The 17,243-nt window shown below is 32.3% G+C and overlaps 1 protein-coding gene across 1 annotated transcript; it reads left to right on the top strand.

Annotated features, from left to right (window-relative positions):
- Window positions 1-3,619: 3,619 nt before the first annotated feature.
- Window positions 3,620-5,391, top strand: LOC147063617 (uncharacterized). Its single transcript, XM_085959432.1, has 2 exons — window positions 3,620-4,743; window positions 5,334-5,391. Exons 1-2 carry the CDS (start codon window positions 3,620-3,622, stop codon window positions 5,389-5,391), a joined length of 1,182 nt encoding a protein of 393 aa, XP_085815558.1.
- The last annotated feature ends 11,852 nt before the right edge of the window (window positions 5,392-17,243 follow it).

Here is a 17,243-nt window from a genome sequence, read left to right as displayed (position 1 = left end):
TTAGAATTATCTTCAAATGTGTTAATCTTGCCCATTTTTTGAATAATAAAATGCCTAATTCTTGTCAAATTTGGGATCACAGAGATTATCAATATAATTTTTTATAGTAAATATTTTACTAAAATTATCTCGTCATAAATTATACTAATAGTTTTATAAATGCGTTTAAAAATTAATAAATGTAAAAAATCTTAACACCACTGCACAGTTATGTACCGAAATATGACTATATTCTAAAACATTAGAGCGAGAGGTTTAAAAGAATAATATTTTATGTAACAAAAATTCTTTATGCAGTCATCAAATGTTTCAAATAAATATAAAAGATAATAAGGCTTCAAAATTATATAAATAGATTATCTACAACGTTTAAGGTATGTCCAGGATCATGCTTTGAAAATAAAAAAAGCTCCATTTCGACCCACGCTGAGCACGTCCGCCCAATTATCATCTTTATTCTATTTATATTATATTTGAGGAATTTTCAAATTTTGTAAATAGTACGTATTACTAGAGTACACTTTTTTGCACTCTTTACTAATACTGATATGCCTCTTTGCATTATTACCTCGCATAAATTGAGATCAATAAATGATATTGACTTGTATTATTAAATCTATTTCTGAATAGATAGATAGATAATATATGTAAAAAAATATATTACATAATTTCATACTAGAGCAGGAGTGCAAAGTTATGAAGCATATACTCTACTAACAATAATATAAATTCTAATGGATTCAAGCTCTGTACTATTCCATTTAAGTCCGACATCATCGACTTTCGACATCTTTAGGCGTCGTGTACACTCACCAAAGGTAAACACACACTGACAACGAACACTCTTAACTTTACCTTATATAGTAAATCAATACAATAAAGTAAGTAAAAACTCCATTACCTACCTATCTAGTCAGAGGTTACAAAAATACAATAAACAAATTATGAATAGTTGAAGTGTCAGTAAAAAACTTAATTAGTAAAAACCCTATCTTATTAATAACAATACACTCGATAGCATTTATTATTATTTCATATCTCTTTTTCACAATTGAGTTAGTATGCCTATCTCTTTTTTTTGCATTTATTTTTAAATATATCTCTATTATTCGTAATAGAATGTGACGATCTGTTTGTAATTTGCGTTAATAATTTATGACAGGTATGTGAAATTTTACGATTTTCTATCAATATTATATGTATTTATTGAATGATTCTATCGATTTTGAAAATAATAACATTTTGATTATATGTTATATTGATGATTCTAGAAATAGCCGAAATATGAGGATGACGAAGTGCATATTCAATGAAATATTTGCATTCTAAAGGATTCAAGCTCTGTTCTATTCTATTTAAGTCGTTTTTTGCGACCAGGGTTTCGCCTTTTGGCATCTTCAGGCGCCGTGTACACTCACCAAAGGTAAATACACACTGACAACGAACTCTCTTTACTCTAGCTTATATTATAATAAATCAATACAATAAAGTAGGTAAAAACTCATTACCTACCTATCTATTCAGAGGTCACAAAAAATAAAATAAACAAATTATGAATAGTTAAAGTGTCAGTAAAAAACCTAATTAGTAAAAACCCTATCTTATTAATAACAATACACTCGATAGCATATTATTATAATAAATCGTCAAAAACCCAATAATAGATCATTATTCTTTATAAACAATAAAAATACTCTAAGAAAAATAATTAATGGAGTTAACTAATGAGATATTAGTCTTTAATAATACTCGGTATATAAGAAATTTTGGTCGATAGTATTAATATTATAACAATAATTTAGTACAAAGCTTCTTATCTCGATATTAGTCTGTCTGATTGTGATATTAATCTTTTAGTTGTAATATGTAATGTAGCAAACTGCCAATAATTGGAAAGTAGAGTAATATATACTTTGCAAAGTATGCATTTCGAAATAGGTAGGTGAGTATTGCATAAGTGAACATTGCACCTGTAATAGCAGGTAGTTTGAGCCAAATAGTTTGCGCAACTGTCGCACCCCGTAAATTACCCATCTAACAGAACTTACAATAATTCGACAGGCGAGGATACTCTAAGTGACAATTCAAAAGATTAATGTACCTATAATGTGTTTGTTTTCCCGGGTAGTTCTACGATATTATAGAAAAGTCAGAATAAATTATATATTTTTCCGAGATATTGTTCTATAAAAGATTTATTAAAATAAAAAAACAATACTTAGTAAGTATTCTACATAATTTAATAATAATCAGGAATGGTTTCATCACCTTTAACGGATCATTGTCAACAGATACAAAGATACAAAATATTATATTAAATTTTTTCAACCATGTCACATATGGGCCTCTATAGAGTGAAGGTTTGTATTAACAGATTTTGTTGTTTTTTTTTTTACGAGAAATGGATGTCAGCAACTTATTCAACCTATTAATTAAGTCCATACTTTGACTCATACACAAATTGAAAAACAAATACTTGTCAGACCCAGGATTCGAACCTGGGACCCACGACGCTATAAGGCGATGCTTAAGCCGCGCGGCTATCGTGGGTGTACAGGTAGGTATTACATAATATTAACTAATTTTGTAATAAATTCAAATAAACTATTCTAATATGAGTCAATTACATTTTGCATCTATACTATATTGCAGTATGTAGATATCACTGAAAAAAAGAACATTTTAAATACGTTATGTTTTAGGGACAATGGGTCTTGATTACTTTATTCTAAATGCCCACAAGTCTAAATGTACTACGTCTATATTCAAGTATCAATAATTTTATTATAAATTAATTCATTAATTCACTCGTATTGCGATAATTTTCAATATTTCTGACCATGTACGATCATAAAGGACCATATTATGGGCCTCCACATAGTGGAGGTCTGTATTAATAGATTCTTGTTTTCACGAAAAATGGATGTCAGCCACTTGCTCAAGCTATCAGGTCCATACTATGAATCATACACAAATTGAAAAACAGTATGTGTACATGTCAGACCCAGAATTCGAATCTGGGACCCACGACGCAATAGGCCGACGCTTAAGCCACGCAGTACACGCAAAATAACATACTCTGTGATTTCGAATTCTCCGCACTAATTCTCACGTATGTATGGTTTGGGCCCACATTTTCGAGGAGTTGGGCTGCTAGAAACTCTACCACTAGGTATAACATCAGTTGAGAGTTCCTGCCATGCATGTCGCCAAACGTCTCCATACTCATCGTAGTATATTCTTGGGTTTTCACCGTGTCTCCTTCTTCCTTCTTTACTCGACGTTTCGGGCTCGTTGCAGAGGCCATTATCAAGAGATATGTTTTATGATGAAATGTAGTGTATGTATGTGAATGTAAACGTTGCTCTAAGAAAGTCAAAAGGAATCCGATTATCTAAGAGCAAACGTTGTTCAGAGTAATCTGTCAATCATTACGACCGGAGATACTGGCTCGAATATTAGATTTTGCTGATAGTGCCGGAAGCCATGACGTTTTTAATCGTAATCCATCATCCCTATTAATGTTTTCAGGGTTTCTGTGGATTTCAATGGCCTCACTCCTCAATGATTCACTAGAACGGAATTAAACAACTTATCAGTGGAGTTATACAAACTTCACATGGACTTATCGCATCTACTGAAGATTGACGACTGGAATTTGATTGACCGGATATCCCACAACCAAGCAACCAGACGATATATTTTGGACACTGAAAGGCACAAGAAGAAATTGAGCAGTCTATCCGTTAAGAAAGGTGTTCCGCCTTCACTCAATTTGAATGTTGTTAAGAACTTGTCTTCAGCTGTCTTGGACGACGCAACAATAGCTGTACTCGGAAAAGGAATGAATTTTGCAATAACACCAAAACACATTCCTGTTGACGACATCATATGCGAAGTTGAATCTGCTATACACAAACTACCCCCTGCTGTTGCAGAAGAAATACGACAAGACGCCAGCCGTATCCTCAGGAAATCAAAACCGCCACAAAGTAACATAACGCCTGCGGAAAGTCGAGCATTACGCGATTTGCGAAAAAACGACAAACTGGTGGTTTTACCCGCTGATAAAGGAAACGCGACAGTCGTTATGGATGCGACGGACTATGTTGCCAAAATGGAAGAGTTACTGAAAGCCCCTGTGTATAAACATGTAAAGCGGAACCCCACCGACAAGATTGACAGAAAAACGAGGGAATTAGTTCGATCTTCCGATATTCCTAGTGAGGAATACTGGAAAGTATTTACTAAAGCGCCGAAGACTCCTGGGATATATGGGTTACCCAAGATTCACAAGCCTGACTGCCCACTTCGACCGATAGTTAGCGCAATCGACTCTCCCACGTATAGACTTTCTAAATATCTGGCGTCCCTTTTGCAACCACATACCAACGCCACCGCATCATGGGTTAAGGATTCAACACATTTTGTCAAATTATTAGCTGATATGACTATAAAGCCTACTGACCTCTTAGTAAGCTTTGATGTAGAGTCACTATTCACAAATGTCCCCCTAGATGATACCCTAAAATTAATAGGTGAAGTTTTCTCCGCAGAAATGACTGGACTTTTCAAGCACTGTTTGACGTCAAGCTACTTTAGCTTTCAGGGCAAAGTGTTTGAACAAACCGAAGGAGTCGCTATGGGGTCCCCTCTATCTCCCGTGGTTGCGAATTTTTTCATGGAAAATTTTGAACAGACAGCTCTTGACACGTGTAGATTAAAACCTTCGTGCTGGTTACGGTATGTCGATGATACCTTCTTAATATGGCCTCATGGTATAGAAGCTCTAAATGAGTTTTTGGCCCATTTAAACAATCTACATTCGATGATTAAATTCACGATGGAGATTGAACAGAACGGAGCTCTACCATTTCTTGACGTGGAAGTTATCAGAAAATTGGATGGTTCTCTAGGACACAGAGTCTATCGGAAACCAACTCATACCAATCGTTATTTACATGCTTCTTCTCACCACCACCCTGCTCAAAAAATGGGTCTGATTTCGACTTTGATGACAAGAGCTCGGCGTATCTGCGAATCTTCGTATTTAAAATCCGAGATATCTCAAGTATCAAAGGCTCTTCAAGCAAACGGATATTCTCACAATATGATCCAAAAAGCCACCAGAAGCAAAATCAACCTTAACCCGATCAGTCAGGAGGAAAAGATACAGTTCAAAGGCCGGGCCTATCTACCTTACATCAAAAACACCACAGATACTATTTCCAGGATACTTCGGAAACATAATATTGAAACAATATTCTCAACATCGACAAAGGTCCGAAATATGCTAAGACCAGTAAAGGACTCACAGCCTTTGTACTCGGCAGGTGTATACCAGATAAGCTGTCGTGGATGCCCAAAAAAGTATATAGGCCAGACTTCTAGAACGGTACAGAAGCGTGTGAGTGAACACGAGAGAGCATACCGTCTTAAACATTACACGATGTCGGCAATTGCCGAGCACTCGATGGATACAGGGCACAAATTTGACTTCGAGACCAAGATATTGGGTCGGAATAAAGGATATTTCGCACGATTGGTAAAGGAGGCCATTGAAATCCACAGAAACCCTGAAAACATTAATAGGGATGATGGATTACGATTAAAAACGTCATGGCTTCCGGCACTATCAGCAAAATCTAATATTCGAGCCAGTATCTCCGGTCGTAATGATTGACAGATTACTCTGAACAACGTTTGCTCTTAGATAATCGGATTCCTTTTGACTTTCTTAGAGCAACGTTTACATTCACATACATACACTACATTTCATCATAAAACATATCTCTTGATAATGGCCTCTGCAACGAGCCCGAAACGTCGAGTAAAGAAGGAAGAAGGAGACACGGTGAAAACCCAAGAATATACTACGATAAAAAACAACCGTGAAAGCCTCAAACGTCTCCATACTCATTGTTTCTTTGAACTAACTCATCTCTTGCCATTTAGAAAATCTTTCTACATTTTACTAGATATAATTAATAATAAAATATACATTTTCTATCCAAAATATACGTAATTTTATTTTTGACTTAGTTTTTCAACTTCAACCTTAACTACTGTATGAGTAGTGGAATTAAATGAAATTGTATTTATATGTATTCTTTTATTGTCAGTTGTATTATAGTGTTTTTGTTTGCTTAGATAAAACTCACGAAAGTATTAACTGTCACACCGAGCTATGATGCTGTTCTCACTTTGTGGTTTTTATAGTCTACAATATTTACTTACTGTAAAATCATCATTATTAGAGTCATGCTTGAACAACACTATCAAATTTTCCAAATTTACTTTGAAAACTAGTGGTCAATTCAAGCAACTCATAAACGACTTTTCTCTGATCTGAGCAACCCATATTAAGGCGAACTGTTAATACTCGTATATGTTGTACCAAATAATCTCAAAATGATGCGGTAACACTAACAGGTTGAATAAATTAAAGCTACTAGACCATCACATACGTTATTCTTTCACCAATTGTACTTTAGAGTCCAGAGCAGTATCAACATTTTCAAAATATATGGAGTGAGATTAATCCAGAAGAGACCACCATACAGACTCCATTATATTCGTTTAGTATGGTTTACCCGCTGGTGGCATCATTGAATCTTATTTCTTTAGAAAATGAGGTTGGAGCTTACTTTGCTGTTAATGGAGATCGTTCTGGACCATGATCAATGATTTTTTTTTGAATATAATAAGTATGACATTAATCTGGATGAAATATGGTTTCAACAAGGTGGTACTACGTTTAAAAAATGAACCTTTCAATAATTGGCCTCTAAGATCGTGCGATTTGATACCTATAGGTTATTTCTTCTATGGTTACGTGAATTCACTTATTTATGTTGATAAGCCAGCAACATTTGCTGACTTGGAAGCTAACATTGTTCGCGTGTTATTTGTAATATACTCCCAGTAATGCTCAAAAAAGTGTCCTAAAATAAGACGTCAAGAATAACCGCGGAAATCATTTTCAAATATAATGTTTTGATTTTTTGAATAAAAAAAAATAATAAAAGCAAACTTTTTGCTTTATTTTTTATATTTTATTTATAAGTTCTATCTAGCAGAAAATAAACCCTTTATATATTATGATATAAATCAAAATTAACTTCTGCTCTCCTATTGAATTCAAAATTATAAATAATTATTTTACTTCAAGGTTACGCCTGTTTCGTCAAAAGTACTTAGCAATAAACAAAAACAAGTCATTTAAAACAGTACGTAGTAATATTTTTCAGGTAATTGAATTAACTTTATTTACAAATACATTTTCAAATTTTGAATAATTTTCTTACGAATTTTAATTTTAATTAAAATATATTTATTATACATTATAATTGCTAAATCATAATGACATGAAGAATTTTTTAATTAAACAAATTTCCATTTCACGAAGCACTTTCCGTTTGAGGTATTTTGCCGTTAAAATGTTTCAAATTTTAAATTTTATCCATACCGAGGTAGTAATAATAATATTATAATAGCCCGAATGTTTTCGAAATTCTTGAATAACTGAATAATAATAGTTATTTTATTTACATACAATTAAGGCAACATATTATATTTTATAATATAAAATCTAATATTTTTTATTACATTGTACATCATATTGTTTTTAATTAAAATTGTTTACAAAAAAAATATTATGTTATAAATTTTTCTATCTTTACTTCATAAAAAATATGTTTCATTAATATTTTAATGTCATTTTTTATTTTGTTACATTCTCTATTATATATAATAAACTATTTCTTAAATTGAACGAATAATACACAAAATTTGAGAGTGTAACATTCTATATACTTACTGAATATTCATAATTTTGAAAACATGTCATGTATACACACTAGAAAAAATCATTTTGCAGAAAAAAATGCGATACCCGACAAGTCATTAGTAAGTCTAAGTACGTTATAAAAACTAAATAATGGAGTGATCCGGGACCTCGGTTTGTAATTAATTGATACCTACATTATTTTAATATACTAAAACCGATAGCTAACATTATAACACAATTCGATAAGCATTTCATGTGACAACTATTAGTTAAAATTGTCGTAGCTCAATAAGATACCCGTAGCTTAATTGGAATAGCATACTGGCGCAAATCCAGCAGATACAGGTTCAAGTCCCGTCGGGTGTCGTATTTTTTATAGTGTTTATATCCATGTGGATATTTTCAAGTTATGTATATTCTCTATATATGTCAATATTTAAGGCAGTTAGTTTCGAAGTCAATAACCTCCACATTTCAACATTTTGAGAAAATCACAAAAAACCGTCAATCATAATCTTATTAAGTACTAACTACAAATGGAATAATTTCTTTTTGCTCACATATTAGTAAACCATTTTTTTTATTCAACGAATAATTATTCACAAGCTTTTGAGAATGTAACATTCCATTTATTGAACATACATAACTTAAGAAGACCTCAGAATACCCATTAGAAAAAAACATATTTGAAAAAAATACGACGCTCAACGGGATTTGAACCCGAATAACCGCTGTTATCGATCCAACTGTGCATTAACCAATTATGCTACGAGCCTCCTATCTGATTGACACAATTTAAACTGGTAGGTCATACATGAAATATTTATCAAATTGTGTTATTTTCGACTATCGGTTTTTGTGTATTAAATCAAGGAATCATAATTACATTAATTACTAACCGACGCCCGACTCTCGCCAAATATTTTAGTTATAACTATGAGACGTATTATTAGTAAACAATTATAAAACGTGAAATGCAAAGCAAATTCGAATTTATTTATTTACATATAATGAAGCTTATAAATTCATATTAACCCCAAATTTAATTATATTTAACTAAGAAACGGAGCTGAATTTTATATTTTATGAATATACATTGGTGCGATGGAAAATTACGATAAAACTAACAAAAAAAAAACAAAAATGGAGGTTACCTAGTTTGAAACTTATACCCTGATTTTACTGAATACCTACTATATTGCTTTGAAATCTTATAATTATTACAGATGTAGTAGGTTTTATAGATATCTCGTTATACGAAAGTGTTCGACAGTATTTTTACCATTGATTGATTGTTTCACATTAGTCAGCCGTTTTCAGATTTATTGGATTCCAGTTTATTTTATCAAATAATCGTTCTTTTGTTTTTTGATGAGTTTTGTTTTCTATAGATTCCAATCACAAAAAAACACGTATTGTATACCGGCGAAGATTCCATCAAAAACTAATCGAAAAATATTGGCTCACACAATGAATGGAATGATACAGAATTAAAATTTCCATTTAAATGGAAAGGACATAATATGAAGTGAGGAATTTGAAATATACATGACATAAATCTATGAATCTATTCAGGAAAAATAACAATATTCATCCATCCATCAAGTTTAATTTAAAATAACACACAGGTGCTGAAACATTTATAGTATAAAATATTTTATCGAATAAATTTCAATATATTTACATATTTTTTATTCAATGAATCAATTACAAGATTTAATAATGAAACATTCCTTATTAAATATACAGAATTAGGAATTTTATGAGTTATTAAATTAATAAAAATAGTACGAGGCTTACTATTAAAACACTATTAACGTAAGTAGATACCAACTTGTTACAACTTCACTCAAACTACAAAAGCCGGTCACTAATAATAACGAAATTTGATAAACACTTCAGTCGCATAGCTATACGTTAATTTCGTCGTAGTTGGATTTGACGCAAGTAGTTCAAATAGTAGAGCACATAAGCAGAATCGATGTATTCAAGACCCACTCGGTACCAATGCTTTTTTAATTTTTCTTCTAATGTTTTTTTTCTTCTTCTTCTTCAGCCATGTTCGCTCTGTAGTCGGAGCATACGGACACCACGTGGCACCTCCAAGAATTACTGTCCTTCGCCAGTCTTCTTGTTTCATTCCAGGTCAAACCAGCATCCCGTAGCTCTGCCGTATACACTCTATAGATAGTATTTAGCGGCCTTCCAGGACGCTGGAATCCGGTCAGCTTGAAGAACAGACAAGCCAGGTTGAGGTTCTCTTTTGGTATCCACAGCACGTAGCCGAGCCAAGTCCAACGCCGCCTCTTCACTCTCAGAGGAATGAGAGGCTGCTTGGTGCGTTACCTTATCTTCTGGTTTATATCTGGATTTAAGCTGTTCGAAATTATGTATTTTCATTATAAAGACTCTGTCTTATTAAAACTTTGTGTAGGTACTCGTATATTGAGCGCTAAATAATTATATAACAATACTATATAATGAGTTAGTAAACTTAAACAATATTATAATATGTAAATTAATTAAATAATATTTACGAGACATTTCCTAGATACGTGTACCATATAAAAGTTTAAATTACTTCAAATAGTATTACAAATAAAGCTGCCTCAGGAAAGCTGTAAATCTTTCATGAGTAAATAGCATATGAGAGAGCTATATATCAAATCATCTTTAAGCTATTTGTTTACATATCTAAGGAGCATCATTACGGAAGGCTTTTCCGCGCAGCGAAAGCTATCTCGCCGTAAATATTTCAGGTAATAATGTATTCATCCCTCGGGACGCTTTTCATATGGCAGTATCGAGATCGAAGCTTTGGCGGGAAAATAAAATTGACTGTTTTTCGATAGTACCTATCTGTTTTCTTTATTCTAGTTTCTAGTTGGAATTTATTTGAGAAAGTTTTTCAGTATTTTTTTTAACACAAAGGCTTTCATTTGTTCACGACAAAATGTTTTGTTTCAATTAAAAAATGCCAAACTGTCAATTTTTAGTGGAAAATGCTATATAATTAAATTTACAATAAAATATAATAAATAATTCGTGGGGTTACTACCAAAAGTTGGTAAGTTTCGAAATCATGTTTTTTGAAAGTTTGATATGCCCTATAAAATCAGGTATAATGCTTATTTCTTTGTGCTTTATGTGCATGTTCTATATATCGGATGACCTTGTATTTTTTCTAGCATATTATTTATAATATATATACACATAATTCGGGCGTTGTTAACTATAAATATATAATGAATAAAAAAATAGTTAATTTAAAATTATTAACAAGTTCAAGTAAGTTATAACAAAAATCTTGGAGTGATGCGTGACGTCGGTTAGTAATTAAAGTAATACCTACTTTGATTTAAAATAGAAAACCCGATCGCCAATAGTAGCTCAATTTTGAAGACGCTTCAGAAATTATTAAAAGCCATTAGTTAAAATGTGTCGCAATTATGCATGACTCATTCAGCATAGTGGTCTATGTGCGTGGGCGCGATACCCAAGAGATGCAGGTTCGATTCCTATGGGTATCTTTTTTGTGGGATTTTTCCAAAATTATGTATATTCAAATGTTACATTTTTAAATCTTGTGAATTATTCGTTGAATAAAAAAAAATAGTTAACGAAATACATAAGTTATCGAACGTTTGGCAGCAACCCCAAGATAATACCTTTTCCACAGAACTTAATAACTGATTGATATACTACTGAATCAATTAATTTGGTCTAGATAATTATTAATTTATGTAGCAGAACTATTATATTATTATGTCGTGATTAATTTTAAAGTACCATTAGCCAAAGATGTTCTTAGATTGAAATATGGATATAAGAAGTAGAAAAAATATTATTAGCTCAAACTAAGTCCGCTTGATCATTCGTTATGGTTGGAGGTTCTCACCTCTCTACGTTTATTTCTGATCACTTTACTTAAGAGCATACTTCAGTGAAACGGCAAATAATTTTCAACTATAGGTGCGACGAAATTTTGGACTCGCTGGCAATCGGAGAGCGAACGTCGAGCTGTGAACACGTCAATTTGTTTCGTGATGGCGACGGGGGTATTAATTCTTAAATCATGTAAAGATGTTACCCATTTACTTGAAAAGGAAAACATTTCAATGAATATATTATTATTGTTACTAATAAAACAATAAACAGAACATTAAATGGACGCATGTTGAATTTTTATGAAAAATTATATTTCGTTCGGCACGCGTCATTTACATAATCCGCGATCACGATCGTCACGATCCTTTTAGACTATGCCCCAGCTGCGGTATAGTCTTATGCGTCAATGACATTGAGCTGCTTGTTGGCGAATTTACAATCTACCTGTAAAGTCGCCCAGTGTCATCATCAAACAAGCTAACAAGCAGATTATAAGCAATCTACCGAGAAAAGCTGAAAGCCGTTCAACTTTACACGCTGCACGCCGGCGTGTGGGCCTACTGCGTCTGCGCAGTAGAGCGTAGTAGCGACCTCCCGGTAAAAAACGAACTACGTTTCATCAAAATAGTCGCTAGCTTGTTGGCTTCTCAGCGAATTGAAAGTTTTGTGTGTCAACATCACAATTGCAGTAGCTGAATAGCCCGCTTTTAAATTCGCCAACAAACAGCTCGTAAAGTAGCTCAATGTAATTGACGCATTAATGCATTTTCCAGAAGTTTTACTATTTGACTTCGGAATCTTAAAATATCAACATGAACTTTACTTAATTATTAGTAACAACAGTGTAGTCTATATTTTGTTCATGGCAGTGGCGAAAGGTAGAGGTAGGCTGTTAATATCCGACATAAATAGTACATACTAAACTTTTTCGGTCATACTTATATTTTCTTTGAAATAAGAATACATACATAGGTTGCCGTTTATATTTCGGGAATTGGCAACACTGGTGTTGCTGGGTGCAATTTGACTTCTGTATTTTGAAGTTTGACATTTTTAATGGCAAAAGTACCCAGAACGTTTTAACAAACAGACGCTTTTTATTTTTTTTAAAATCATTTGAAAAATTTATCTCGGCCAAAAATGGAATTAACTCGTGAAACATTTCGTGCGATTATTTTTCACAACTTTCAACGTGGATTATCGTGGGAACAGTACATTTCAGCTTTATATGGTGATGAACCACCATCAAAAACTACGCTATATTGCTAGTTCAGCGAATTTATCGTGGTCGTCGTTTGCTCACAGACGAGCCGCGTGAAGGTCGTCCAAAATCGGTTGTTTCTCCAGAAAACATCGATGCTGTGCGTGAAATGACAATGCAAGATCGTCATGTGATATACTGTGAGATTGAGGCATTTCTGGGAATTAGTAACACTAGCATGTATATGATCTTGCATGAACATTTAGACGTGAAGAAGCTATGTTCGCGATCGATCCCGCATAATTTGACAATTGCACAAAAAAGGCGCGTGTCGATTAATGCAATGAAATGCTCAAAAAAATACGATCGAGGTGCTACAAAAAACGTTTATAAGATTGTTACAGGTGATGAATCTTAGATCTTTACGTATGAGCCCGAAAGTAAACAGTAGTCGACCGTATGTGTCTTCCAAAATGAGCTTAAACCAACAAAAGTTGCCCGAGCTCAAGCACTTCGAAGCAAATGGTCACCGGTTTTTTTTTTGGAAAAACGGACCATGTCGCAACTGTGCCTTTAAAAAATCGTAGAACAGTCAATTCTGAATGGTACAAAACCATTTATTTGCCAGAAGTTTTTGGTGAAATAAGGAAAAGCAACCGTCGGCGTCAAATCATCCTTCATCAAGACAAAGCGAACTCTCACAAATCGGCTCAAACAAGCGCTTATTTGAGTACTCAAAACATCAAATTGATGGGTCATCCGCCGTACAGCTCCGACTTGGCACCAAATGATTTCTTTTTATTCCCGACAGTCTAAGATAAATTGCGTGGTCAACGATTTTCTACACCAGAAGAGGTGGTTGTTGCATTCAAAAACCATATTTTGGAGTTACCTTCTACAAAGTGGCAAAAATGCTTTTCAGATTAGTTCAAACGCATGGAAAAGTGTATAAATTATCGTGGAGAATATTTGAAAAAACAATAAAACTATTTTCATTGATAAAAAAATCGTTTTTGTTTGTTGTTCCCGAAATATAAACGGCTACCCTCGTATTATAGATTACAGGGAGTGTTCGTTAGTTTTTTTAAATTCATAAAGTCCTTCCTAAATCAAATCATAATAGATAAAAATATTATTCTATCTATAAAATATATAAAATAATACATAATTTAATTGTATAATTTTAGTCATTTCGTAGCTAGATGCATATTTTTTGACTATAATCTATTATGGCTTGGTTTATGCAGGGTTGAATTGAATTTAAAAACTACTCTGCAATTTGTTGTCTTAGTTCAATAAAAATAAATGTGTATGACTAACAAGGGTTAGTGTGCACTTTTTATCTCAGTTATTAACAACCCTTCACCACTGGTTTATCAGTTATCGTTCATATATTTATTCAACAGAATACAGGTACAAAAAAGTATTTAAAAATCAAAGACCTCATTTTTACTACGTGAAAAATTAACCAACCGACGCATTACTTTATTTTTTTAATATCTGAAAAATAAGGCAAAACTATTGATTTTATCGTATTGCGTCTAATAAACCGTATGCAATGAGAGCTATTTTACAGCCACGACATAAAAGCTCCTTTACTGTCACGTTGCCGGAGCTTTATATTGAACGTGATACTTTTGTGAAAAAGCTTAACACTGCGAAAGCGCACAGCCGTGCAAAATAGAAATAAGGTTAAAGGTGCATCTCAGCTTATTTTCATCTAGACATTCTACATTGCAATATTACGGTATGAGCTCTTGACAAAGAAATATTAGATATTAATTTATTATTATGCCAAGAATTTATTCACGATATTCACATTCCCTATATTATTAATATCGTTAAGCAGAAATCAACCGCTATTATAGAATTACTAAAGGAATATACCGACTAGTACTAGATAAAATGTTTTTCTATTTGTATTTTAGATGGAAATATTTTATGTCTATTTTTTTATCAGTAACCCACAAATACTAATTAACTATAAAGAAAAAAAACCTTGGGTAAATAAATAACAGTATGTTTTATAAAGATTCAAACTCAATTAATAGCTAATGTCCATGCGTACTAACACTTCTCAAACAGTGTGACATTAAGACGATTATCCCTCTTTACCTTTTACAAAACTCTTGAAGTTATTATTATTTATATCAAATTGAGTTTCAATAATTTGATTTTACCAAAAGTACATTTCAAATAAATAAAAAGGATTTGTTGTTACACACATTTCTATTTTTTATAAAAATCGATGTTTTTTTAAATAAATATAAAAAATCTTTAATCTATGAATTTATCAAAATTTTTTACAAACTGAAAACTTAATAAACACATTTTTAATAATAAACATGACCACAATATAATAAGATGGGATCCTTTAGCAAATTCAAGTTTTTTTTTAAATCGGATCTTTGACTTTAATAAAAATCCTTTTCTTTTTAATATTTTCTACTTTTTAGTCATTCCCTCATGGCTGAGGATCGTGATTACCTTGAAATTCTGTCATATTTTGCGCAAACATGACGTTTCACTCCTTTCGATCCTTTCTTTCTTTTTGTTCCTTCGCTTTGTCGCTTCAGAGACGTATTTAATGATTTAAACAATAATTTAAAATGAAATTTTTCAAAATTGAAAGCTGATAAATACTAGGAAATGAGCAACGAGCTGTTGAAACTCTTTGTAGACAGCACAATTACAAAATATATGACAAAAAACGTCACTCAATACTAAACAACAAAATAACACAGGAGCAATACACGAAATTCTAACCATTAAAAAAAAAAGTTGAATATAATAATGGTATGGTACCTAATATAGACTATCTAAAACTCGTCATGTAAATACGCATATAAATTTCTCTCAAAAATACTAACATCATATTTATAATGCTATAGATCTGAAACCTTCACGATAAATTTTTCATTTTCGGTTTCCATATAAAACAATATAGACGTGGTCACTATCGATTTAGTTTTGGAGATAATTGACGTAAAATAGTATTCGATATCTCCAAAGTAGCTCTTCATTTTCTATATCTCAAAATAAACAACATAATTTAAAGAATCGAGTATTATGAAAGTATTAGTATGAGATTTATTAGCAAATTAAATTTGACAGTAAAGAAATGTTCATTAAAATATCTACCTATTGAGTAGAAGCCTTCCTGGAATAATTCAACAAGGAAATAATTAAATACTCAAGGCCAGATATTTGGCATTGAAACCTGGCTAGGAATATAATATAAAAACGTCTTAAGGTAGATTTCGACGTCCAATTACCGCGTGGTTGCGAGATAGACGCCACCCCTGTCGATTAGCTTGGTTGAGGCAGGTCTGGGTGAGAAGCGTCTAGCTGTGATTTATTTGCAGGAAGCTGTCACCCTTCAAAGCCTTTACAGTTAGGGTTGCTACCCTTAAGTGTATTGAATGACGTCATGCGGAAGCTGTAATAAATTATTTTGTAATATCCGGACGGTTATTATCAAGATTCTGAAGAAACAATTTTCTCTGATAATTAATTAATATTATATTTTGTTAAAGTATACATATTTTTTTTAATTTTAATTAATGAATAATACATAAGATTTAGAGAATATAACATTCGATATTGAAGCGTCCGCGATGGCAGAATGATAACGTATCCGCTTGGTACGAGGGTCTTATGTTCATATCCTGGGTCTTGATAAATTCATATATTTAAATTCTAATGGATTTAAGTTAAAATGGAAATACACACTGACAACGAATACAGTTAACCAATGGCGAAGGGTGGAGGTAGGCTGTTAATATCAGCCATAAATAGTTCACACAAAACTTTGTACGTATTTGTTTTCCTTGAAATAAGACATTTTTTGATAGAAATTTTAATTAAGTTCAATTTATTTTTAAAAACCAACCAACACAATCTTTAAATTGTAGTCTTAGCTCAATAAATACAAATACGAATAACTTACAAAGTTTAATGTATACTATTTACGACTCTTAACAGCCTGCCTCCACCCTTCGCTACTGCAATTAACACTAACTTATATAACAAATCAATACAATAAAGTAGGTAAAAACTTTCAAGGATCACAATAAAAAAAATATAGAACAAACACATTCTAAATAGTTGACGTGTTTGTAAAAAAACCCCTACCTTATCAACAATAAAACACTCGATAAGCGTATATAAATCGTCAAAACCTAATAATAGATCATTAGTAATTATAAACAATAAGTATATACTACACTCAATAGGTGTAAAATCGTCCGTTCTGTGTGGTCAGGGTGATATTATTAATATTAATTCATATATTTTTCAGTATGTGTTTGAATCCAGAGCATAAGACCTAACTGGTTGAACAACAACAAATGGCTAACATCCATT

The sequence above is a fragment of the Rhyacophila brunnea genome, unplaced genomic scaffold (genome assembly GCF_057557595.1).
Source record: "Rhyacophila brunnea isolate RB1 unplaced genomic scaffold, BYU_Rbru_1.0 scaffold_9, whole genome shotgun sequence".
In the NCBI taxonomy this organism is placed as follows: domain Eukaryota; kingdom Metazoa; phylum Arthropoda; class Insecta; order Trichoptera; family Rhyacophilidae; genus Rhyacophila; species Rhyacophila brunnea.
Note: the sequence above shows the minus strand (reverse complement) of the source record. Positions and strands in the feature narration are given on the sequence as shown.